The sequence below is a fragment of the Lepisma saccharinum genome, chromosome 3, assembly GCF_977018435.1.
Source record: "Lepisma saccharinum chromosome 3, izLepSacc3.1, whole genome shotgun sequence".
NCBI lineage: Eukaryota > Metazoa > Arthropoda > Insecta > Zygentoma > Lepismatidae > Lepisma > Lepisma saccharinum.
In genome coordinates, this window is record NC_139231.1 from 99,577,659 (window position 1) to 99,603,463 (window position 25,805).

Below are 25,805 nucleotides of genomic sequence, written 5' to 3' on the forward strand. Positions count from 1 at the left end.
TTTTACAACGATTAGGTTACGAATTAAGTATTTTTTATAAAATTTTCCTGTGTCGGATGTTAATGTTTCTTTTCTTTCTTTGCAGGTGATCGATCACATGATGGATTTCGCAACGTACTGTTATGGACTGCTTGTCATGTTTCTTTACGTCGGAGAAAGTGAGTACACGATTTGCCATATTATTTAGACAGTAATGGCGCCGGAAAAATATGCGCAGGAGGTTGGGGAAATATTTTCTGTGAAGCAGTCGGGAGGGGGTCGATCCTCCCTGAAAATTGGCATAGTTTATTTCAAGTTGTTGTTTTTTTTATTTTTAATAACAGAAATAATGTTCAGTTTTGTTAGTATTCTAACAGAATAACCGAAGTATAAACTACGCTAGATCGTAAACATTAAGTGTAAAATACAGAAAACGTGTTATTATTATATTTTCTTTTCATATTCTACTATTTAATTCATAGAATAAATGGTTCTGCATCCGCATGTTTCAAAATTCCAAAAATTAGGTTTCATGTGAGAGGTCAAACAACATAAATTTTAGCCTTGTTTCCATGATAACCAAAAACCAAAATTGAGTTTTTGATAAATTTTAGGACTAAAATTTTCTCCGAATTTTTAGTTGTTTTTTTATTATTATTGAACGAGGTATGTAAGAGTGAAGAACAGTAGAATAACTATGTATTTGAATACACTAACTGCATGAAAAATTAAAAGAGAATGAAAAGCAGATGTGCTGGATATTCAATTGTCTAGTAGATCGAGTAAAGTTTCCCTAATAATAATAATAGTTTGGAATAAAATTTGTTTATTTCTATTAATTATAATAATTATTGTTGTGTATTAATAACCATGACAATAATTGTTATTGTTATTATTTCTACTATTCAAGTTTTATCAATGGCCTAACCCTCCTACAAAAATTTCTGGCCTCACCCCTGGGCAGTCACATTTGAAATATCACTAACATGCCATGCAGAGGCTCATACTTAAGCTAAAGGAGTACTTATTTACATAACGTCTTTCTTCTTTCTAAGTCGGGGGCGTTCGCCCTCCTCACCTCCTTCTGGCGCTGACCTGTCTTTGAGTTATACCACCATAAGTCAAAAGTAATATAAAAGCGATTAAAAAAAGATAGAATGAAAACCTTCAAATCAGTAAACGTGCAACTTCCACGTAGTATACCCTGAAATGCATTTTGCAGACTAACGAGGCTCTGGCGTCTGAGCCCACAACTAGTATAATCCTCTGTGGAGCTCGTGTATTTTCATCGTCTTTAATGCATATTTGCCTACCTATTTTACAGGTTTTTAGTGCCTATAGATACTCAACACATAGCAATGAACCTTCTTTAGGTCTTTATGAATCATGTTCTTCTTAATCCGAAAAATACACACGAACATAATGTAGTAAATATATCAATATAATGCCTCACGGATAAATTTTCTGAACTGGTTAGTCGTCTATCCCTGGAAATTGTCATCGTTGATTTCAAATTTTGAAAAAGCAAAAAGCTTACTATTTTGATAGTCACTAACAGAAACAAAATTTAGTTAACAAACATTCCAGCAGAGTTATCAACATGAAGTAGTTCCCAAAAACAGTGAGTATAAAATGCGGAAACCAAGCAAGAACAAAGCTTTCATATAAGTCTACCATTTATTCCAAATTATAAATGACTCCTTGACTTTTCAAAATTCCAAAAATAAGTTGTTTTTTTAAAGTGTGAAGTCGCACCCCTCAGACTCCTCGAAAAGATGGAGATTGTGACTTCATCAAATGTTGAATCATTAGGTTGACCACAGTCCACTTGGTGTTCTGGTTGGGTGGTTGGGCTGTTGGTGGGCTGGTTGCTTGTAGATGGGTAAGTTTTCTAGTTTGTTTTGCAGTAGTTTGTATTTCCAAGCAAGATCTGGTGGTGGAGTCAATCCATTCCCAGTCCAACGGAGGTACAGAGTGAGAGATTTGCAGGTGGATGTGTAGTAAATCTCAGTCAGCATTCTCAAGTTCACTGCGTGTGGAGTATGCTACACTCCAGTACCAAGAAGCATCCACATCAGGAACATAATCAGCAGCATCGAGCAGTCTGCCAAAGATCTTTCCAACAAGACCACTCAAGAAATACCTGAGAAACATACGTGGCCTTTAAATGGGCTGTTCCGCCGAGACACAACATCTTTTCAGCAGAGAAAGGTGGTGACCCTAGAAGAAGACCAGAACATCGTGACACTACCAACTGATAAAGAGAAAACTCAGTTATTCTCCAGGGTGCAGACTACGACAATAACATTTCAGAACTTCTAGCAGACTCCACCTAAACTTCCCCCTAGATTCCACAGCAACAATTGAAAGAAAAGACAGAGCAACTCCGAAGAAACTTCATTTATTTCATAGTCACGACGATGAAAGAATAGAATGAACTCCCCCCCCCCTCTCCCCATCACTGACCTCAGAGGATCTTGACTCTGCAACACATAAATGAAACTTAAAGAAACATCTACTGTCCAAATTATAATGCCTGGCTTCCTTTGCTGTAATGAACAGAAATGAGGTATTCGTCTTAGGAATAGCTTTAACTCTGTAATAATAGGACTCTACTCTAATTGTGGTTTTAAATTTAACCGTATCGTCAGTACATTAATTGTTTACATTATAGGTATAGGCTATGTGTTTTATTTTTCTACTCTAACAGCGATTATCAGAAAGTGTAAAGAGTCTGTTGTAATATGTATTTAACAAGGGTTTGTGGCAAGACTGGCCCATGAGGCTGAAACATGCTCACTCAACAAAGGCGATTATATTCTATTCGAAACAAACTCAGGACCAACTGACACCGAATGGAACAGCATGACTGTACAGGCTCCCCAACAAGACCCTAGTGCCATTAAAAGGGTAATTTCTTGCCTTGGGATCGAGCAAGATGTTTCCCATTCTTATTCATCATTTTGATTATAAAGCAGGAGTATAGAGAACAAAGTTATTTAGGGTGTCTACCAGTCAAGAAAGTCATGGAAGTCAAGAAAAAGTAAAGAAATCAACAAGTAGGTGAAGAAGTCAATAAATTATACTTGTGGTCAAGAATTTTTGCTATCACAATGACTGATTAGTTGATTTAGTTTATTTTACTTAACTTTTCTGCCCCTTTGGCTAATCGCGAGGATGAGGATGAATGGTGGTAAGATAAGATGGATGAAGGGGCAATCACAAACATATAGGAACAACAACACAAGCCCCACATAAGATTATACAGACTGTGAATCGAGACGCCAGAGTCTCGCTAGTCTGCAAAGTGCAGTCCGAGGGTATTAATAGATAAAGCAGGTCTAATTCTCTGGTTAAATACAACTTCTATTTTCATCTTAACTGGACTTCTGCTAGGTTTTTTTTATTAAATAGATATTGATTTTCTTAATTGTGCTAATTTCCAACTTTACCTAAGTAGGGGTCAAAAATAAATAAAGGTTAAGAAAAACTGAAAAAAAATGTCACGAAAAGTCCTGAAAAAGTCAAGAATTTTGGATTTGTTATTTTGGTAGAAACTCTGTTATTGAACTAAAAACTACCCAAAATGAAACTTCTGGAATCATTTCAAATTACCATAATTGCTGAATATTTGTTTGCCAATACAGGTCATAATGCAAATCTTGAGGACTCACGAGAGAAATATTTTATCATAAGTGTAAAAAGTTTGGTACTGGTCCATATAATTTAAAAGAGTTTGACTGTCCAGTCTCTCATAAATATATTTTGACTAAAACCTGAAGTGTTGAGAAAATTGGCTCCTCTGAGAATTACCAGTTAAAATCTAGTAAGAGGTTCATTGTTTAGTATGATTACAAGTTTGGAAATTTTGCATTAAAGATTCATTAACAAATCTTTTTTTTTAAAAACTGAAAATTGTGAATTTTAAATTACTCTCTAACGTGTTCTATAGAAATATGTATTATTTATTGCGAATGTTTTGTGTCCTACATTTTGACTCAATGTCCTACATTTTGGGACATCATGTCCTAAATTTTCCTTATAGCAATCTGGTAACCCTAAGCATATAGACTCACCAAATTCCTGCTGGCCCAGCTACAACCACTGACAGAGAAATGTGAACATTACTTGAAAAACTCCACAAAATTCATCCAGACTCTGCAGCACATTTGTATGTTGCCGTGTGTTTTTAGTCTGCTTCCATGTAGTGTCACTCTTCACCAAAGAGCCACTTCAGGATACTGGATATACCAGAACACCAGTTTGCACCAGATATCATCATACTATTCAAACACACACTGATGTTGTCCTATTTCAGCTACAGGGGACATTACTACAACCACACTGATAGAGTGGCAATTGGTACCCCACTCTCGCCTACCATAGCAGGCTTTTCATGGAAAACGTGGAGCTCGAAGCACTGCATATAACTCCATTGAAACCTGCTACCTTCATAGGTACTTTAACAACATTTCTATTGTGGTAAGTAAGGAAACTCTTCAGTCCCTAGACCATAATAACAAGCAGCACCCAAATAATTGCAATGTCAGGTTTGCCATGCAAGAATAACAGCCTTCTGTTTTTGGATACTCTCATCAAGCACAAGCCAGACAGAACTTTGGGACAGTGTATCCTGGAAACCAACCACACCCACCTATATACTCGTATATATATATTTTTTTTTGTTTATTAAGTTATATCTGTTAGTCTACCTGTGCTTGCTTCAACTTTAGATGCATATTTGTCATGCATATAAACTTTGCCCTCCCTCCCATACAACTAAACCCACAAAAATGGTCTTATAGTGTCAACTAAGAAATCCAATAGTATAGAACAGTTTCCTCGTGAAAAATTAACTGACACCCATCGGGCCCAACATTAATAATTTTAGAGAAAAGGTATAGGAAATGTGACACACAAAAAAAAACGGGATTGTACATATAATTCAGTCTACTTGCAGAATTAGTTCTCCGTGATGTTATCACATTCAAAGTAGTCTCCTTCGGCATTCACACACTTCTGCATTCGATGCTGCCATTGTTGGTAACATTTATGAAAGTCAGTTTCAGTAAGATCCTTCAGGAGATTTCCCGTATTTGCCATAATGTCTTCAACTGAAGAAAAATGGGTTCCCTTAATGCCAGATTTAACCCTAGGAAATAAAAAAAAGGTCTCATGGGGCTAAGTCTGGGGAATAAGGAGGATGCTGCATCACAGTAATGTTTTTGCTGGTCAGAAACTGCTTGACAGATAGCACCTTGTGAGCGGGTACATTGTCTTGATGCAAAATCCATCCATCACTCCACAACTGGGGCCTTTTATTCCTAATTTTTTCAGTACCTCAATGTAGAAGTGCTGATTTACAGTTTGACCACAGAACCCACTCAATCATTACAATTCCATGAATGTCGAAAAAGACAATCAACATTGCCTTGAATTTTGAACATGACATGCGAGCTTTTTTGGGTCTTGTGGATTCTGGACACTTCCACTGCATAGACTGGCATTTACTTTCAGGGTCATAGGTAAAAACCCATGTCTCATCACAAGTAACAACAGATTCCAACAAACACTTAACATTTGGAATGTTTCTGTTGCCGATTTCTTAAGTTTCACAAGGAATTTGATGTCGATTCTTCATTCACACTAGACATTTTTTCGGCAAAACATGGTTGCAGGTGTTCACTCAATGATGCAATACTCCCAACTGGCGCAACCGGGCGAGTTCAAACTTTCAGCACAGATAGACTAGGGGTGTCGCATGATATCACCAAAACTGTTGTTGCCAACTCCTTTTTGTTTTTCACTTATGCAATCCAGTTTTGTTTTTTTGTTTTTTGTCACACCTCTATGCTTGTGACATGATGTCTGTGTTACTCTTGTGACACTTTCATTTTGTTATAGCTGTGTTCCTAGGCAAGCAGGTTAAAATGTTCCTAATAGAAAAATGTTTCTAACGATACCTTCTAAGAGTTTTAAGGTGGTCAACTTGAAATACTAAAAGTTTTCAAATGATACATTAACTTTTTCATGTTTTTGTTACATTGAGACCAACTCGTCAATATAATTTGGGAGTTTTAATGAATTATTTTTCATTAAATAGTTAGAATGTTGTTGTTTCTATAAACAGTAATCTTTCTTAATAATATAACATAACTACGACAAGTTTTACCTTAAAATCATACAACAACTCATTAAATACTAAGGTGTACATTTTAAGTGAATACAAGAAAAAATAGATAATGTTTCAAGTCATTTCATACTATAAATATAAACAAGTAGTATTATTTTCTTAAAAGTTTATGGCTTTCACTTTTGCAAACATATGTAATGTGTGTATATATAATGTATAAACTTATTTTTCTTTTTACACCCTCAAAATTTCATTCCTCATGGAAATGCCAATGTTTGATGTTGAAAGATTACATACATTTGATTGTTGATCTTTGGCATTTGACATTTCTACATGTAAGAGTAATAAAGTGTGTCTTAATTAAATACTTAGTTCTCATCCATGGTTTTGTTCTTGCAGGTGTTGCTGTTGAGTGTTATGTGTGCAGTTGGCATCCATATGACAACAAGACAGATGTGTGCACCGTGAATAACTTTGATCCTGAAATGATTCCTACAGAGGAATGTGAAAGAGGTTGTGAAATTGTTTCCATGTGGGACTCTAATGGTTAGTGTTTTCTGAAGATAGTGATGGTAACACTATTTATCTCATTGCTTACTTTTACTATAAGTTATATTTATAAGACAGAGGCATGGTGTGGCGTGCATGTAAGCAAATTATGAAGAATTTCAAAAGTTGTTTAAATAAAATAACAACATTCTTAAATACTTTAACTAGCAACATTGTCATGGAGTAGATATTGCAGATGGCCATTTTTTCTGCAGCTGACAAGCAAAGAGGGAGGCTCTTTCCATCACCCTGAAGTAATAACAAGAGGAAGGGGCAATGAGGGTCCAATGGAAGGGAAGAGAGGGAGGGAAGACTTGGGGGCAAAGAATTCTGGGAAATTGTTTTTCTGCCTTGTTACCATTCGGGCCTATTAGAACAACCCAGTGTTGTCACATTGGATTGGCATAAAAGAATTAAATTGCAGGGGCGTGCCGTGACCTTTCGTGATAGGCAAGCGATGGGTTAATTTTTCATTTCGGTTAATTATAATTTCAAATATATTATAGGCCTACACACATCCCTACTTACAATAATATGCATAATGGTGAAGTATCGGGCTTGAGTGTGTGAAGTTCATACATACCGTAAAATGAAATATTCGCTGCACGGTTTTCAAAGAAGAAAAACAGCCTCTTGTAAATTTCAACCATGAAGAAAATAATGATTTACTTGATATTTGAGGGCAACTGTAAATTAAATTACGTTCTTTTTTAACGCTGAAAATAATAAACATCCTATTAGCATAAAGTTTCGATCTTAAATAAACCGACGGGTTTCGGTTTCTTACTTGGCTAGAATTATGAATCATGACTTGTCTTCAGTTGGATGCAAGCGCAGATGTGATTCTGGGAACGTTCATGTATTTGCACTGCATTATAAAAATTGCTCAAGTCACTGTAGCCTGTATAGTTCCATGGTCCTAAATTTGTATTGAACAAAACACATGGCCAACAAAATAATTTATTAAGATCACTGCTGCCACATAATCACATAATATTGTTGTACTGAGATGTTTTAAACTGCCTAATGAAAACTTTCCCATCTTTCTTAGTTGGTTTGGTTATGCACAGTTCAGGACACGATCGCTCATGGTTCACAATCACAAGCTCCAACTTTACACCATATGTTCTCGAACTGAATGGTTTTGAAAGAAGGTCCCTAATCAAGTCCTTACCTGCAGCACTGCAAATCGATGGCTCGTCTGGTATGTCAACCATGGTGGAAATTTTCAATGTAGAATCATACATTTACACCAGGTACAAAACCACGACACAAAGAAAAGAAAAAACAGCAGAACATCACAGTAAAAAACAACACACAAATTCAGCATCCTCGCTTCCAAATTAACCTTCCTTTTTTTCACCCTACCTGCAGTGTTACATACCCTCCATATTTCCGAGTAACTGACTACATAACGAATATGTTCAAGTACCGGCTGTGATTTCATTTCTTATAAATAGCATACAACTGGTGATCACTCGCTAACTTCATAATGTAATTTGTTGATTACTATAGAGTTTCAAACATGAAAATCGTATCGCGTTAGGCAGTGCTACGGGTGCACAGAAAATTCTGGAAGTTAGTAGAACTTGTGGCCCATGTGGACGAATTCTTTCCAACACCCTTGCCAAAGACAGATGCAGTCTTGGTGTTGCTTGCCCTCGGTCTTTTTTCTTCGTGAACAGGGATGGACAGTGACCATGCAAGAACTGCATAAGTCACTCGAAAAGTGGGGAGAAAGGCGAGCAGTCCTCTTCCTCTAACGCGGTCAGTTGTGCTGCATCGCCCAGCGTCGTCAAGGATGTAGCCGGTTTATGTTTCAAGCCAAAAGAACAGAAAATAGTAGAAATGAAAATTCTGGAATGTGAATATCTTATTGTAAATAAATTCCATTCTAATGTGTATAAAGGCATTGAAAAACACAAACTTAAGATATGAAAAGTGTTTTAAAAAACGACGCAAGCCTTTCCTTACTGCACGCTTCTGCTAAATTGTGCACAAAATGGGAATATTATTTCTCTGAAGCAACTGAATTTATGATGGCATTATAACCAGTCATGCTGAGATCATAGTCCCAAACAAGGTTTCTGGGTTCTACTTTTTTTGTCGTATTATGATGTAAAGGTAGGTGTCCTGTAATGTTTGGTTATTTATTTATTTATTTATTTATTAATGATTGTGTTTACATGGTGAAGTTAAGGCATTAATGCCTTCTCTTCCACTTAACCATTAATTACAGTGCTCCATTCTTTTTCTTTACAGTTAATTGTATACAATTAAAAAATGAAAAAAAAGAAATAAAGTAATAAAAGAAAAATAAACTAATGAAAATAGAATGAAAATAAAATTAAAGCAATACAGTTTGAATACGAGCAGTCAAGTCATGGATTAACCATTAATTACATTGCTCATTATTTTTACTAACACAATGAAAAATATAACTGAAAAGTAAAATTAAGAATAAAAGCACTACAGTTTCTATATGGGGAGGGAGGGAGAGAGAGAGAGAGAGAGAGAGAGGGAGAGACTCACACTCACTCACTGATGGGGGGGGGGTTGTTTATATATAGTGTAAACAGGAGGGGGGCCCAGTATGGTGCCTTGAGGAATGCTACAGGGGATGTTTTTCCTCGATGACTTTTGATATGGGTTGACGACACATTGTTGATGTCCGTCCAGATAGGAATGTAACCATAGACCTTGTTTAGACCTTGGCCAGCATAACGGCTTGGCTGTGAGAGTGTTTTAAATGTGAGGAGGCAGAATAATTAATGCTGTTGCCCCTTACTTACTTATTTAGGATTCACGTAACGAGGGGAACTTCACGCCCAAGATGGATCAAAAGGAAATTAAACACTGATAATAGAAGGACCAGTTGTCATCACTGTACCTGTTGATGTCCCCGCGGTGCTGGCCTACAGAGGGCATCTACGTTGGGCAGGGGCCAAACCTCCACATAGTCCCACTGTACTGTGCACACACTAAGGCTACTCGCTTCTGACTCTCTCGGCCACTAACTTCTGACTCTCATGGCGACCTCTTGTCACCAGGGAGTTGGCTGATGTTTGCTGATTTAGCATTTAAGTGCCGACTCGTGACAGTCCACTCATACAAGGGGAAGAACAAACTACAGTGCGATATTATGTATGCACATGGAATGTGAGTGAATATTGAATGCCCCCCTTTGGATTTCTTGAAAAGTACTGTCCCGGAGTGGTCATCAGAACACACTAGTAAGCAGATGTCTAAGGTGTGAGTCTGTGCTCAAAGTGAGGGGGATGCAAGGGTAGTATCCCTCCGCTAGCAATGTTTTTACAAAGCATCCCAACAGTTGTCATTGTCATCATAGGATCATCCCCCAAGCTAACCCCAAGGCTCGACCCAACATCCCCCTCCCCCAGCTAGCATTTTCCACTACAGGCGCTGGTTCGAGTACTGCTGATTGTGGTTCTGGTCATGTCAATGTTTCTTGCTTCTCTGAATTCATCAATTCCCATGCATCCTCATCGTCACGATTAAGCTGGAGGGGTACGTACAAATGAGACAAGAAATAACTAAAATATAAATTACCTTTACTTGCACTCAAATTCCTTTTCCTGCAAAGCCAAGCCTGAATTTAACTAAAACTACAACTGATACTGATTAGGTAATAGATGATAAAGTAGTTCCTTAGCGCGATTCATGATTTGGACAAATTTGCTCCAAAAAACTGAGTTGCTTCCAGTTGAGCATTTTGTTGTGTGATTGGGGAAGCTGTGTGCTATCACCAAACAAACAGTCACTGCAAGAGCAGAATTATGTCATCTGTTTACTGCACAAACATCAAACTGACCCAAGAACTGTGGGTTGTTCTCTTCAATTAAAAAAATGAAGAATTGACAACTCTACCACTATTTGTTGGATTTTTGCACTGTCTGTCTCATGAACAGTATTTCTTTCTAGAGGTGTGTGTAGATAATCACTGTGGGGATTGTAAAGAAATGAATGAAATGAACAAAAATCTTGATTGAAAACATCTGAGGAGGGGTTGGGGGTAGAGATGATAACATCTAACAGCCATAATTGTCATACTGATTGCAGGTAACACTGTTGAAAAACTCACGCCACACCACTGTTATAAGAACATTTTAACTCAGTGGGCATCATTTCAGCTGATATTTCTGTTTATAATGCAGATGTGTGTCAACAATTGCAACTCAAATTTTATTTAAACAAGACAATTCAGTTTTATGAAGACACATGACAATGAACCGATAGGAAGAACCACATCCACTGATATATATTACATTTAATTTTTCCTGCTTATTTCTCCAGTTTCTCTTAGTTCACAAACTTTCCTTGTTAGCTTTGTCAAAGGGAGTTTGGATAACTATACTTAATCCTACATATGGATTTTTTTCTGAAATGATTTAGAGATGTTATTAGATATTAAAAATCAGTACTTGCATCTTGATTGTTTGTTCACCAATTTAATATCACTAACTTCTGACTTCTCAATCACATTTTCTTTTCACTCAGCCCACAATGAGGTCTCCAGCATTATCTAGTATCAAGTTGTATCAAGCTTTTCAAACTTCTTACACAAAAATCATTTCTTAAAAATGTCCAAAAATTCGGGACAAAAAACAAAGTTAAGTTGTGGATAGTTATTTTATTGGCAGTTTTGCACTTTGGTTACCATTACTTCAGAAAGTAATTAAGTACTTTTAAAGTTACTTTACTCTAGATAAGACATAACTTGTATGACATGTGCATGGACGTCTGCAGGTTTTTTTCCGGGGGGGGGGGGGGGCAAACAAGTGTGTTGTTCCCTAAAAAAAAACATTACTTAAGTTTCAATTTATGGTGTTCATGCAATAATTAACACATATCATTGTGGCTCAAATGAAATTATATGTGTGAAATACATAATTTTTGGTTGACTCACATTTTCCAGGGAGGGGGCATGCCCCCTCCCCCCCCCCTTCCGGATGCCCATGGACATGTGTCATGAATGAATTCAGTAGATTGTTGTCTTTTTATTTTCACAGTTGTCCATTTAATATTATTAGCATAAATGTTCATGAAAGCATAATTAATTCCTGATGAGCCAAGGAGCTGTTGCATGTCCTGTCATTGTCAATGTTTAAACTCTCATGTTGAAGCCATTCAAAAGAAACATATTTGGGGATATGCACTGGTGATTTTGGCTATAAAAGATGGCATTTTTCTCACAATGTTAATAATCATTATCAATCGCCAATTCTTTCAGAATTCGTTCAGGATATGACACAAGTCTGGCTGAAGATGTCACTGTAAAAGTAACTTTTTAGTTTCATTACTCATTAATAGAATAAATACAACTTCTTGAAACAGTAACTAAGTTATAGTTAGTCATTTTAAAAAGTGTCTGAGCTATAGTTACATCATTGCTTGAAAAAGTAACAGATATGTTACACCATTACTTGTTAAAATTAACTGTTACTTATATACAACTAGTCCTACCCCTTGGTCATCAGGTTTTGGGCTTGCACTACAGAACACGTGCTGTTTCGAGTCTCCTGGGGGAAGCATAACAACTTTTCTCATGAGATTTCATCCAGTGTATGGGTGACCACCCACCATCATGAGGAAATTGGGAAGCTACAAATGACTAGCATAACCTGGTCATGGAAACCTACATCATTAACGACTTGTGGTTCGTCGTGCTGACCACACTTCACCCTCTAACTGATTGGATGATCTGAGGCATATGAGAGTGAGGCTCATAGTCGATAGGTAGGACCTGGCCCTCATGAGCTGTTGTGCCACAGACCAAGTAACCACAACCGTTGGACCAACTGCAGTTTTTATGTGGGAAAAGTTGGGTTTACGTTGGTAGGTAAATTGAAGTTGGTCTTACATTGCACCAATGGTTGTTGCCAACATTTGCCCAACAATGGAAAAGTGAGTCAAAATCAGTTTTAAAAACTACTTTCTTGTGTTAAGATAACTTTCAAGAGTATGCTGTAAATTCTAGATTATAAAATAAGTGACATGTAACTGTTCCTTTTCAAATATTTCAGTCACAGCACATACTGGAAATGTAGCCATGGTAGCTCAGTCTTTAGGGCATCTGACTACCAAGCAAGAGGCCCGGGTTCAATCCCCGGCAGGGGAGAACCGGGATTTTTTCCTCCTCTTCAAGTGGCTCCGGCGCCCACCCAGCATCGTATAAAGTGGGTACCTGGAGGAAACTCTGGGGGGGGGGGGGGGGTAAAGGTGGCCAGGGTTGTGGTGCTGATCACATCTCCCCCTATATGCCTTCATGGCATGGTGCAATACACAGGGGAGCACATACTGGAAATATATTATTTTTTTTTTAATGAGAGTAGAAGCTATTCTTAACTTGTAGCCAGTCACCAGTCCTTTGTCAGCTGCCATGGTTTAAGGATATGCTGTGGCTTATTGTTTGTCTGTTTAGCTGTAACAGAACAAGAATATTCTTACAGGTATTCTCGTGAAGGTGGTTAAACAATGTTATGTGCAGATTAAATTCAACGAATAGTGGAAAACTAAGTAAACTAAAATTTTTTGTGCTACCACTTGAAGGTACCTTGAAAACAATGATACGATATGAATGAGAAATTGCTGTGTATTTTTATTTTTTTTACTTTACACAAATAATTTGTACTGTAGTTTATATTTGGCCTCACTGGGATGTGCAGGGTTCCCACACACCTGGAAAAACCTGGAATTCTCAGGGAATTTGAAGAAAAGTAAAAACTAAGGGAAAATCATCTACACCCGCTGCAAAATGACTTCGGACCTCATAACAAAAGCACAAAAAATACAGAAAATTCATGTGAAAAGCTATTATTAAGCTATTAGATACAGCCAAAAATGCATGCATCAGTACTGAGTCATGTTGCCTTTACTTTTGAGAACCATTTGGATGTGCTTGGGGGCCTCCCCGATGGCTCAGTGGTAGCATCGTCGCCTTGTAACCAAGGGGTCCCGGGTTCGATTCCTGGTGGAGGCACATAGTGGTTCGGATCCCACTTTAAACTGTAGGTCCAGTCCCGATTAGCCTTACTGTGCATAAAGTGGACTTAAAACAACAAATCAATCCAATCAATCCAATTGGATGTGCTTGGGCATGGAATCACTAAGACTTCGGAAGTCATTTAAAGTCCATGTCAATGCACAACATTTTCTTCAGTTCTGTTTGGAGGGTCTGTAGATTCTGTATCTTTTTTCCCAGAAATTGCTTCATATGATGCCAACAATTTTCAATTGGGTTGAGAGATCGGGGCTATTCCCAGGCCAGTCTAACATCTTTATCTGTTGTTCCTCAAGCCATTTAATTACCTTCTTAGCCATGTGACAAGGAGCGTTATCATGCATGAAAAGATCACACTCGTGTATCTGAAGCATATCCACTAAATGGTCCTTAAGAACGTTGATATATCAGTCTGTATTTATCATCACGTTTTGCGGTAAGAAATACTAACCTGCCCTACCTTTTCACCTGAAAAACACCCCCATGCCATTACAGACTGGGAGTGCCTAATGGTTGGAACCGTATACTTTGGGTCGTATCGATCTGAATATGATAGACGTTGAACCTTAACAGCTTCCATTTGGAACAGTCGGAATGAGCTTTCATCGAAAAACATGACTTTCCTCCACTGTGCTGGTGTGCATATGTCTTTGCAAAAGCAATACAGTCTTTCTTCGTGCGGGCGGTGAGTGGTGGCTTCTTAGCAGCAGTATGACATGGCAAATCCAAGTCTTTCTGTAAACGGTGCAGGATCGTGCAAACAGCAGACTCGGGCGCATTTCTTTAAGTTCTGATGCTGTCAGTCAAGGGTTTTTCTTTATTTCTCTCATTAGGAGAGCATCTGTAGATTTAGTTGTTTTTCTTTGCCTCCCACCACCGAATTTGTGCTTTGGAATGACAGTCGGAGGCAGTTCTCTGACGGCTGCCAGTACCTTCATTATGGTTGATTTTGCACGACCTGTTTGTGTACATATCGTCTTTATCGGGACGTTTTCACTTCGCCATGCAATAATGGCTTTTTCCACACTACTACAATACTTTCCCGGCATATCACAAATACACCTGTACAGTAGTCAAATATCCAACACAAATACAGTAGGAAAATATCCAACACAAAGTGCACCGCAGGAAAGCACAGCAATTTATCACACACACTACAGCAGAAAGTCACCCTTCCTGTGTCAACTAACAATACAAAATTAAATGAACTCCCTTATCAACAATAATACGCTGTTGCCAGATACATTCATGCAGAAACAATTCAGTGTTCGAAACAAAATAACACTAGACACAAGACTACAAAGTGATAGACTGCTTACTACGGCAGATTTCGCATGAGGTCCGAAGTCATTTTGCGGCGGGTGTAATTATTATTAAGCCACAATGAAGCAGATCTGAAGGACTAAAATGTGCTTGTTCTTGTACTAATAATTCCAGCTTTACTAACTTGCTTTATATGAACTATTTTGAAGATGTAGGCTTTAGATATGTGTTTATTTTGCATCTCATATTAATCGATATTATAACTAGGGCGTGGACTTTTAGGATTTTGTAGACATCATTTCAGGCTTTATAAAGAGATGATTTAGCCCTTTTTAGGATTTTTTACCTATCCATATTTTTATTGAAATCAATCACAAATCTTTGCATTTACATGAGCATCAATACTGGAAACACATTTACCTTCACATATTACATATTTACTAAACTTAAAGCATACAAAAAACACAGTTTTTAGAAAATACAGAAAATAATAAAAATTTAAAACGTGTCATTGTTAAGCTATTTCTTTTGTAATGCCAACTTTGCTTCCATTTTTTCTTATCATGCCCTGTCTTCTCTCATTTACATTCCCCCTTCTGTCTTTGTGTGTGTGTGTGTGTGTGTGTGTGTGTGTGAGAGAGAGAGAGAGAGAGAGAGGGGGGAGAATATGTTTTCATATTGCCGTACAGTTAACAATGTGTTCAGTCTGATGATACAAAACAAGGTTTCAGCATTTTTTAATTTTTTTTACATTTATTTAGCTGAAAAGTTCAATTTAGCCTTTTTTAGGATCTTAACTCCTTTTAACCGTTTTTAGGACCTATAGGATTCATGTATTTCATTAAGAAATGGTTAAAATGAAAATATATGTTAGAATAGTGACATTACCAAGTAAAGAATAAAATAGGTTAAAACCTGAGAATCCGGGTCCTAATTATAACAGGGTGTCTTGAGAAAAAGTTTAGAAATCGACAGGTAGGTCAACAAAATGTCAAGAAATTATGCTTTAGGTCAAGAGCTTTTGCTATTTTTTACAGTATAGTGACCTTACATTGTTATATACCTGAATATTTAGAAATCTAAAATTGTATTGAGTTGCGGTTTAGATATGTTCACTTTATTTCTTAAGAATAATTTTTACAGGCATTAATAATTAAAATAATAATAATAACCCATGGCTCGACAGCCCTTGAAGGGCCTAGGCTGATCTCCCAACTGGCAGTCTCCTTCCCACAATCCTACCTAGAAGTGTGGAGATCTTCAACTGGTAAAGGGGTGACATGGGCTCAGCAAGTCGTACCTCCAGCTGTCATGGGAGATTTCAGAGACTCACTCACTCGTAGCTCCCCAATTTCCTCACAATGGTGGGTTGCCACTGGTCCTATACACAGGCCAAGAACCGAGAGACTGAACCCAGACAGACTTGGACCCATGCCGTTCCGCAGTTGGAGTCCAAAGCACAGCACCTTAGACTGCACGGCCACGGAGGAGGACCATTAATAATTAAAACAAGTCTAAATCTCTTCTTAAAGTACACCTTTAGTTTTCATTGTAACTGACCTTGGGACAGGAATTTTTTATTGAATAAATATATATATTTTCTTAATTTCCAACTATACCTAAACAAATGTTAAGAATAAAGAAAGAAAAAAAAAGGTCAAGAAAAAGTCGAGAATTTTGTTATTTTCGTAGACACCCTGTATAATCTTCTGTTTGTCAAAAGTATTCTACATATACACACCCAGTCTTACCATATAAATATTTCAAAGCTCTGAATGAAATAACAGAATATACTTTATACGTGGATATATTGTGTACACAGAGCACAAGATGATTGCCTTTGACTTGCGCATAGGACCCAAGTCTCTGTGGCCACTCATCAATTGCATTACGCCTGTATCGAGGGGGAAATCTTCCACTGCCTTCACAAGATAGTGGTTCGAAGTGACAATACTGCATTATATCTTCTTGCAACGTGTCTTGAAGTACAAACTACAAATTCAAGTCCAGAGAGCTTAAGCCTGCACTGCCAGATGATCCATCTGAAGGGGAAATAAAGTTTAGCACATTTGTCTCAAGCCACAGCTGGGTTGTTTCAGCCATATGAGCTGGTGCACAATCCTGCTGAAAATTCTACTCCCAGCTATGGAATAATATTGCTTAGATCCTTGACCATTGTCTCCAGGACTGTCTCCTGCTACACTCGGGCTGATGTTTTTACCCCTTTCTTACAGAAAAGGAGCTCAGTGATGCTATCATAATGCCCCACCACATCATGATTGAAGCAGAATGTGATCCCTACTAACTTCTTGTGACATACAAGCTGTCATTCTGCAAGTTGGAAGCTGCCTCCATGATAATTCTGTGCCAATTTATGCTTAATGATCCAGAAAGCAATTTGCCTTTATAGTTTTCTGAGGCTAGAAAGTGGTCTGTATGTTGTTTGTAAGCTTTCAGTCCTAGGTCACTTTGCAACATACAAGACATGGTCATTTTGGAACTGGTCAGTTTACAGACCATCACTGATGCTTCTGTCAGGGCCGCCGTTAGGGGTGTGCGATGCGTGCCACCGCATAGGGCCTCGCGCTTCTAAATCAGTAATTCATTAATTTCTTGTGCGTGCAAGCAAGATTGCATTCGAATACAGGGAAGAGAAGGAAGAAAAACATAATTCCTGTGAAACAAAAAAAAATATCATAACAAAGTTGAATTTCTCGTAACAGACAACAGTGTCCATTTTTGTCAAGCCATCAGTCAGAATTCGCCGACAAGGAACAGAAATGTATTTGTGAATCGAAATTTCCTCCATTTCCTGTCATATATTATTGCTCGATAGGGGACAGGCACCATAAAGTAATTATTTGTTTACTCTTCAAGCTGAAGAACAACACATTTGAGGGTGTGCCGCCCTGCATTTGGAATTTATGATCTGGCCAATTTGAGAAAAGATGAAAAGAAGAGTCCTGAAGGACCACTTGGGCTCTTTGCAAGCCACCGTGTTTACAACCGCAGCAAGGTTTCTCTGCTGGTAATATGAAACTGTCTTCGAGTTTTTATACTCCAGTAGTGCAAAGCACGTAAAGCTCTCATTTTAGAAAGTACTGAGCATGGTTGCAGATTTGTGGGTACTAAAACTCCTGAAACAAGTAGGCAAATGGGCACCACAATGATAAGAAGATGCACTTTTCTGTTCTTGGGGCTGATTGTGACGACGATGGTAGATGAAATTAGAAAAAAATACTTTAGATAAAAAAAATAATAATAATAATTTAAGCATACCTATTACTGTGAAAATAGCTCCCGCGTAGCTTAGTGGTTAGCATTCTAGTTTTAGACCCCCAAATTTTCAGGTTGACGCAGTATCGTGAGGACAATTGAGGAGCTGCTTGAAAAGATGATGCGGTGGTCTCCGGTCTCCAAAGCCAGAAAACAGCAGCAATGGGACTCGATGTGCACACCACAGATCACTCAAAGAGAATCTGTTGGCACGCCCTGGTCCTCAGAGGGCTGGAGTTGTTTGTAGCAGCATTAATGTGAAGAACTTTGAAATTATGGATATGTTCAGTGCTCTTGCATCCTTAATATCATCCCAGTACGATTAAATATAGAGTTCTCAAAAAATGCTCTTGCTTTTTTTTTTTTAGAACAATCTGCCATCTTCACATTTATTCTTCAGAATCCAAGCAAACCGCAAATTACGTTTGCTCTATTAGTGTTTCCCCGCAAACCTTTGTGAATATAGTTTAACAACTTGTCATAATTTGAGATAGTCAAGTAGAGGAAGAGACAAGGCCATCATCTCCACGATAAATTGGTAAATACATTAATTGTAAATCATACATGACTTTGTCTACCTGTTTACATTAGCCTACTTGTGGCGCAAGTTTATTTGGGTGCTTAACATTCAGTTTCCTTTTTTTTTTTTAATGAAAATTCTCCATCCCACAAAGTTTGCAAAAAAAGTTTATCTTGGGCATTCTTATTGAGTTCTCTGGTAAGAAAGTCAGTCATTGTGATTTTAAGACATGAGCCGATCTTAGTGGTCAAGGTGGTTGAGCGGTCAACCCCACCGAAAATTCCAGGTTCAAATCCTGGCCTTGACTTCAGTGTTTCATTTCATTTCATTGTGAGTATCCATAATTTTCATATAGAGGTGGGCATGGGTATTTCTCTGTGAGTGTTCCTTCTTTAATTTAATCTAACCATCATTCGTGCTCATCCTTACAATGTGCCTAAAGAGGCAGAAAAGTGACGCAAAATAAGAAAATCTGGAATAAACATACGTTTGAGAACAGTCCTATTGTTGGCACAATCAATCATTTGCCTCTTGCTTTCACAGCACTTAGTTTTCAATAATTTTTTTTCATAGTGATTTCATTTGGGCTTTTCAAGGTGAGCAATTCGCAGCATAGGATTGGCATTCATCTTTATTTAGTCCCTTATAGGATGGTATTCAAAGCACTTCAGATTTTAAACTGCACTCGTAGCAATCTCGTGAAAAAATAAAGGGCAAATTTACAATTTTCTACATCAAATTTGTCTCTTCAATAAGATTTCGCTATATCTTGTCGGAAGGAAAAATTGAAAATAAATGTCAGGTTTTCTAAATTATATTTCATAGAGCGACCAGAAACAAAATAACCTTCAGCTAAAATCCTTCGCGCACCTTCCCCTCGATCGGTTCAGCTCGGGCCATAAGGAAGCATGGTCCACCCAGCTCCTCCCCTCCATGGTGCACAGGAGTCTCAGGTCTGTGTAGGTTTTTTGCTGGTCATTCCACTATAGTAGTTTCAACATATACTTGTGGACAGATTTATTTCTCAGAAGAAACAAACAAATATAATAATAAAAAAATACACAAGCATATTTCACTTCAGACCGGTAGCCAGAATTTATCTCCAAGGTGGAGGGTCACGAGTTATGAGCGTTAGCTTTGTAAAGCAAGTCCATTTTCAAACGTTTAACAGTACTATATATATGTGTGTGTGTTGGGGGAGGGGGGTTATTAAGTTAATAGAGGACACAGAAAATGTAGAAATATGATTTAAATGAATACATTTTTTTCCAATATCTTGCACACACTGCTTGTTTTCGCTTGTAGCTGAAGCCGAGATAATATTCTAATTACTTCCTGTTACTTTAACTTCGGGTCATAAATCAGATGAAAGAATGTGATATTTGTTCCTTTTATTATGTGAATTTAACCTTTATCAAGTCTTGAGCAAAATAATATCTGCTGTCTACATTTTTACTGCAAACAAATTTTATAAAGCAGTTTTATCAAATTTCAGAGGGGGCTAAGTCCCCTGGCCCCTGCCTGGCTATGACCTGTCTCACTTTCTAATCAGGCACGTTCTATGTTTTCTGTGGCGACCTTTCATCCCTCTTACGTCAAACTTTACAACTCTATCCATTTCCAAAAAGGGGCTTTAAAAACAGACCTCTAAAGGCATGCAGTGAGCAGGTCAACGGGCCTGGGGTCAGCATTTCGGCAGATGAATAAAAATAAATATCTGGAGATATTTTATTTTTATTTCCTGACAAACCTTCCCAGAGAAGGGCCGTTTGCAGATTTTGCCAGATTCTATAACTATGCCCAAGTCCGAACGAGTTTCAAGTCAATGAAGTCATTCTCTACCTTCTTTGTCATTCTTGTTTGAGACACTAGTAGTGTGTGCGGGTGTTTAGAATTGCGAATGTGAGAAATGAAATGTCTTGGGAACGAGACAAATTTCGTAAATTTTAATCAGGATTCCAAAAGGCTATATAAAAAGGAAAGAAGGGGGATGCATTCTTAAAAAGTCAGAAAGGTGACTTCGAAAAAATCTTACTACCTCTAAAATATAGTTTGCTTCAAATTCCGCCACAATCGATAAAGGGAAGTAATGGCAAAATCTAGGCATTGTTGTTGGTGATTAGTCGCAGCAGTGAGTGCCAGTGGCGGTGGTGATCTTAAATTTAACTCTTCTGTGAGCCAAGTGGCAATGTAGGAACAAATTGCGAGGAAGAGTGTATTTCATCTTCTGCTTCTAGACTCAGGTGAGTGACCATCGGTTTTAAATAATAAATTTGCAGTACATGGCTGTAAACACAAAGGATATTTATTCTAGGGTTTATAGCGCAGAAACGAGATCTCAATCAGCAAATGTCATTAAGAAAAGTTGTTTACCTTGATGACACCTTCCTCTACAGGGTGTCAAATTTTAGATTTCATTGGTGGTAAAAGGGGATACGACGAACACGCACGTGGGTATAACAATATATATTTATTACATGATACTAATAACCATGCTTGCTTTAGCGTAGAATTTTACAAGAAACGGATGATGTCGATATTTTCAATTTTCATAATACAGGAGCCTCGCGGATATAGTTTGCACAGGGCCTCGCATTCCCTAACAGCAGCCCTGGCTTCCGTACACTAACATTTCCAGTTGCACAGTCCTTATAGTACATAGCTGTCCTTGGCTCGGCCCGTCTTTCACTTTTCCAGTATCACTAAAATGCTGGACAGTACGATACTTGAATCACTTGGGAGATTTGAAGCTTGTAGAGATTCTTGAAAATTTCAGCTGACTTCCCTATTTTGCAGGCTGCTAAACAACCACATGGCTTTCGTAACCACCTAAAGACAAAATGTTCTATCACTTCTGTAGGTCAATTAGCAATCACTTTGAACACCACATGATGAGCCACCTCCCAAAGGTTGTAACAATGTTTGAAATTTATTTTGTTATTTTGTGTGCAGTAATGAAAGTGTGAAAAATCCCAAAAAACTTTTACATTTCATTTTATTCTTGAATTTGTTTTGTTATTGGCTGATACTGATAAAGTACTACAGAAAATTTACTAATAGGCCTACTGATCTGATATAAAATTGCAAGTGCTCCTTGAATGTTTGATGAATGGTTCATTCACCTCCTTAAATAATGTACATAACCAAGTGATTGTGGTGGGTTTTGTCTTTGAAAAGGATCTACCTATTTCGACATTTACTTTGCAAAACCATAACATTAATTACATGTTCTTATTCATAAAAAAAATAACAAGATGGCAGGATATTACAGATTGTTTATAAATATATCAGATCAGTAATATTACTGATAAAAGGGATGCTCCATAGGCCATTGTAAAATATACCTAGGTATTTAGAAATGTACTGGGTATTGAGTACTCTGGAAAAAATGTGCTGATTCTGGAAATCTCAGGGAAAATGCAGTTGGAGTTTTCTTGGGAACCCTGGATGTAAAAACGTAAAGGTAAAGTGCTCCCCTGTGCTTAGTACCACGCCATGAAGGCGTATAGGGGGTGTGGGGGTAACACTCCACACTTTCTTGATCCAGTCGTGAGTGAGGGTGATGTGATCAGCATCATACCCCTGACTGCCTTTACCCCCCAGGTACCCATGTCATTTGACGCTGGGTGGGTGCCGGGGCCGCTTCCAACGTTAAAAAAGTTCCCGGATTTGAACCGGCCGGGGATTGAACCTGGGACCTTTAGCATGGTAGTCAAGACACGTTACCGACTGAACCGCCTCGGCCACTGGATGTAGTAAGTGATAAAACAAGGCTATATATACAGAGTGTCTATAAAAGAACTCCGTGGTTTTGAAGCTAAATATTTTATTAAAAACTCAAACTCAGGAAAAAGTAAATACATGTTTTTGAAGGTAATGTTGTCGAGTTTTGTGTACAATTTAGTAAATTTCAATGTGTGCGCCGTTCGTAGCACGGCACACATCCAAACGATAATCAACTTCTTGCCACATCTTGACCAGCATGTCTGGGGTGATGGTTGCCACAGAGGCGATAATTCTTTGCCTTAGATGGTTGCCGCATAAACCATGTTCTTCACATGTCCCCATAGGAGAAAGTCTAAGGGAGTAAGTGAATGGTCTAATAACACGGTCATGCATAAGACTGCACCAAACATTCAACTTGGACGAGTCATGTTGATGCTCAATGAACTCATGAGGCGGCTGTGAGCCCCAAATGCGACAAATGTGTCAGTTAACAGTACCACTGACATGAAAAGTGGCCTCGTCGGTAAAACTAACATCGTTTAGAAAATCAGTTTTCTTCAATCTTGTTCAGCATAGAAACAGCAAACTGTGATCTCTTAGTCTTGTCTGTAGGCTTAATTTCATGAAAAAGTTGTGTTTCGTAAGCTGTTAGATGAAGCCTCTTGTGCGCCACTTTATGAACAGTCGATCTTGGTATCCCAACTGAAGACTGCGTCATGTCAAGGATTTTTTGGGGCTTTGTGCACATGAAGTGCAAATTCTTTCCACGTCCTCTTCAGAAACACACGGCCTACCTGGCGACTTTTGTTTCAGAACACTTCCAGTTACTTTATACACCTTTGAGCCATTGGCAAATGGTTTTGTCCGAAGGCGCAACACCACCATACTCGCATCGAAAGTTTCGCTGTACAGTAATAACAGATCCAGTTTCTACAAGCTATATCACACACTGTGCCTTCTGTTGTGGTTTCGCCATTGCACTGAACTGACTGGGTTCGGCTCGGCTCGGCCACTTCAAGGTCAACGCTGCGCACCGTTGTGAACCTTTGTTGAAATAAACTCCAAACGGCGTGAATAAAACTTGATGAGCTACTAATTTCAAAGTAATTAACTAACCTGAGTTATCTAATACCGTTTGCGCACTATGATTGTTTAAAACCTGGAGTTCTTTTATAGATACCCTGTATATATCTCTCAGAACACAAACCTATGTATACTTTAGTTTTCGGGATGTTGACCCAATGCAAAAACCACATGTAGGCCCAATGTAAAAACCACATGCTGGGCCAACCTTGAAACCTCAGCCAAAGTTGCCATTGCCCAATAGTATGTTCTTACATTTGGCCAAACATTTTCAGTACAGTTGGCTCAACCACTTTTTGGTCACTTGGGGGGTTATTTTATTATATACAAGTAACTTGTTAGTTCTTAGCTAATTATTATGATAATCCAAATGTTTTGTAGCTTTTCATGTGGTATATTTTCTCTTTTCCTTCTTGTAGGTGAAATGGAGATGTTTTACAGGAATTGTGTCAGAGGAAGTGGAATCACTCATGAATATGTGAACAAAAGTTCAAAACTGACTCAAGAAAGGGAGTTTACATGTGACTCTGACCTCTGCAACAGAAGTCCACAGCATCAGGCACAAGTTTGGTCAGTGATACTGGGAAGCATTATTCTGAAACATGGATTCCTGTAGTGAAACAAAGAGTTTATGTGATTGTGTTTTAAATGAGTGATAAATGCACTAAAAGTGTGTGTGTGTATACATGTGCCTATAGCAAACTCTCTTCAAGCTAATTTTCATGCACTAAAGCTTAAATAACTGTGCAACGTTCTCTGCTTTAACTTACAGAAATAACTATTGTATTTTTGTGTTACCAGTGCTATAGAAGATGTGTTGTGCAGTGTACATGTGAAGTTACTGAATGACAAGCTGATGATAAAAACTAGCATTGATTTACACTGTGCTGTGTTGAAACACAGCTGCACAAGCTATTTCTAATTAGTGGGATTAAAGCATTGAAAAAAAAAAGTAGATTATGATAAAGAGAAAAAGAAAAAGAGTGAATCTTCTTCATGAAAACATTTTGTTTGTATATTATGCTAGTTATGTGTCGCCTACTAGATCAAAGTGGTAATTTTGTAAAATATTTGGTAAGAGTAGAGTTAATGAGAAATAATACTTTGAATGATAGAAGTTTGTATGGAATTATAGCATCTTAACACACTTGGTCTATCACTTAGGATTATTATTATTATTTATTTTTCAATGATTAAATTCCTGTGGAGAGCTATTTTTATTATTCAAAACTCTTATATTCAACTCTTTATAAGTATATTCACAATTATAGAATAGTTACCATTGAACATGTTTGCTACAATTTGTAATATTTTTATGGCATATATCTCCCTAGTTTTTAGATGTGGGTATAAAGTTACAGAGAGTCCAGTTATCTGTTAGTAAAACATTCCTATCCTACTTACCAGGAGTTTTTGTTCCAGTTATTAATACTTCTCTGCTATTCATATTGCAAGCTCCAGTAAGGTAGTAGAACATTTAATATTCAGTTATAATAAACAAAAGTAAATGTTTTCAATATTCATTGATATGAGAAATCAAATTTGCCATCAAATCATTTCCAACTTAATGAAACAATTTCAGAAGATGAAACATACAAAACATGAATACTTTTGTGGAGTCTTAACTGGAAACACACATAAAAATTAAACTGCAGGCAGTGGTTGGTGTTGTTACATGTACAGTCAAGAACACTTCTGGGTTATAACGATTCCATTGAGAGCCAATGGTATTATTACAACCCGTAATTGTCAGTGACTACAACAGTGTGTACATATAATGCCCTTGATTCTCTGCTTGATTAACAGACTGTGCAATATGATACTCTACTACATTTCACTAACAGGTAAACACCGAAAAGCTAAATCATTATGGTCAGTGTTAGGCTAAGAAAACTCAAGGATATTTATACCTCAAACGAAGCCAAACTATGAAAATTAGAATAGATTTAACTTACTGTGCTGAATCATGCCTTACTTTTTAAAATAGATATATTTGACAACATATCATGTTGATTTTAATAAAATAAATTACTGCCTTGGTCAGCATATTTAGTTTTTCATAATCATGGAAACAAGGCTTAATGGTGTTATAATCAGGAAGTTTAAGAAGTAGCTGACACTACACTTGTTTTTAAAAGAAATGAGTTGATCGATTGATTTGGTGTTTTAAGTCCACTTTATGCACAGTAAGGCTAATCGGGACTGGGCCTACAGTTTAAAGTGGGATCCGAACCACTATGTGCCTCCACCAGGTA

At 37.6% G+C, this 25,805-nt stretch overlaps 1 protein-coding gene across 1 annotated transcript in view; it reads left to right on the forward strand.

The window, feature by feature from the left end:
* LOC145985907 (uncharacterized) overlaps positions 1-25,551 on the forward strand; it is a 123,245-nt gene extending 97,694 nt beyond the window's left edge. Inside the window, exons 3-5 of the mRNA XM_083120044.1 lie at positions 86-158; positions 6,512-6,658; positions 23,970-25,551. Coding sequence (XP_082976170.1) covers positions 98-158; positions 6,512-6,658; positions 23,970-24,166 — 405 coding nt within the window. The 5' untranslated portion in view covers positions 86-97 and the 3' untranslated portion in view covers positions 24,167-25,551. The remainder of the gene's footprint in view (positions 1-85; positions 159-6,511; positions 6,659-23,969) is intronic.
* The last annotated feature ends 254 nt before the right edge of the window (positions 25,552-25,805 follow it).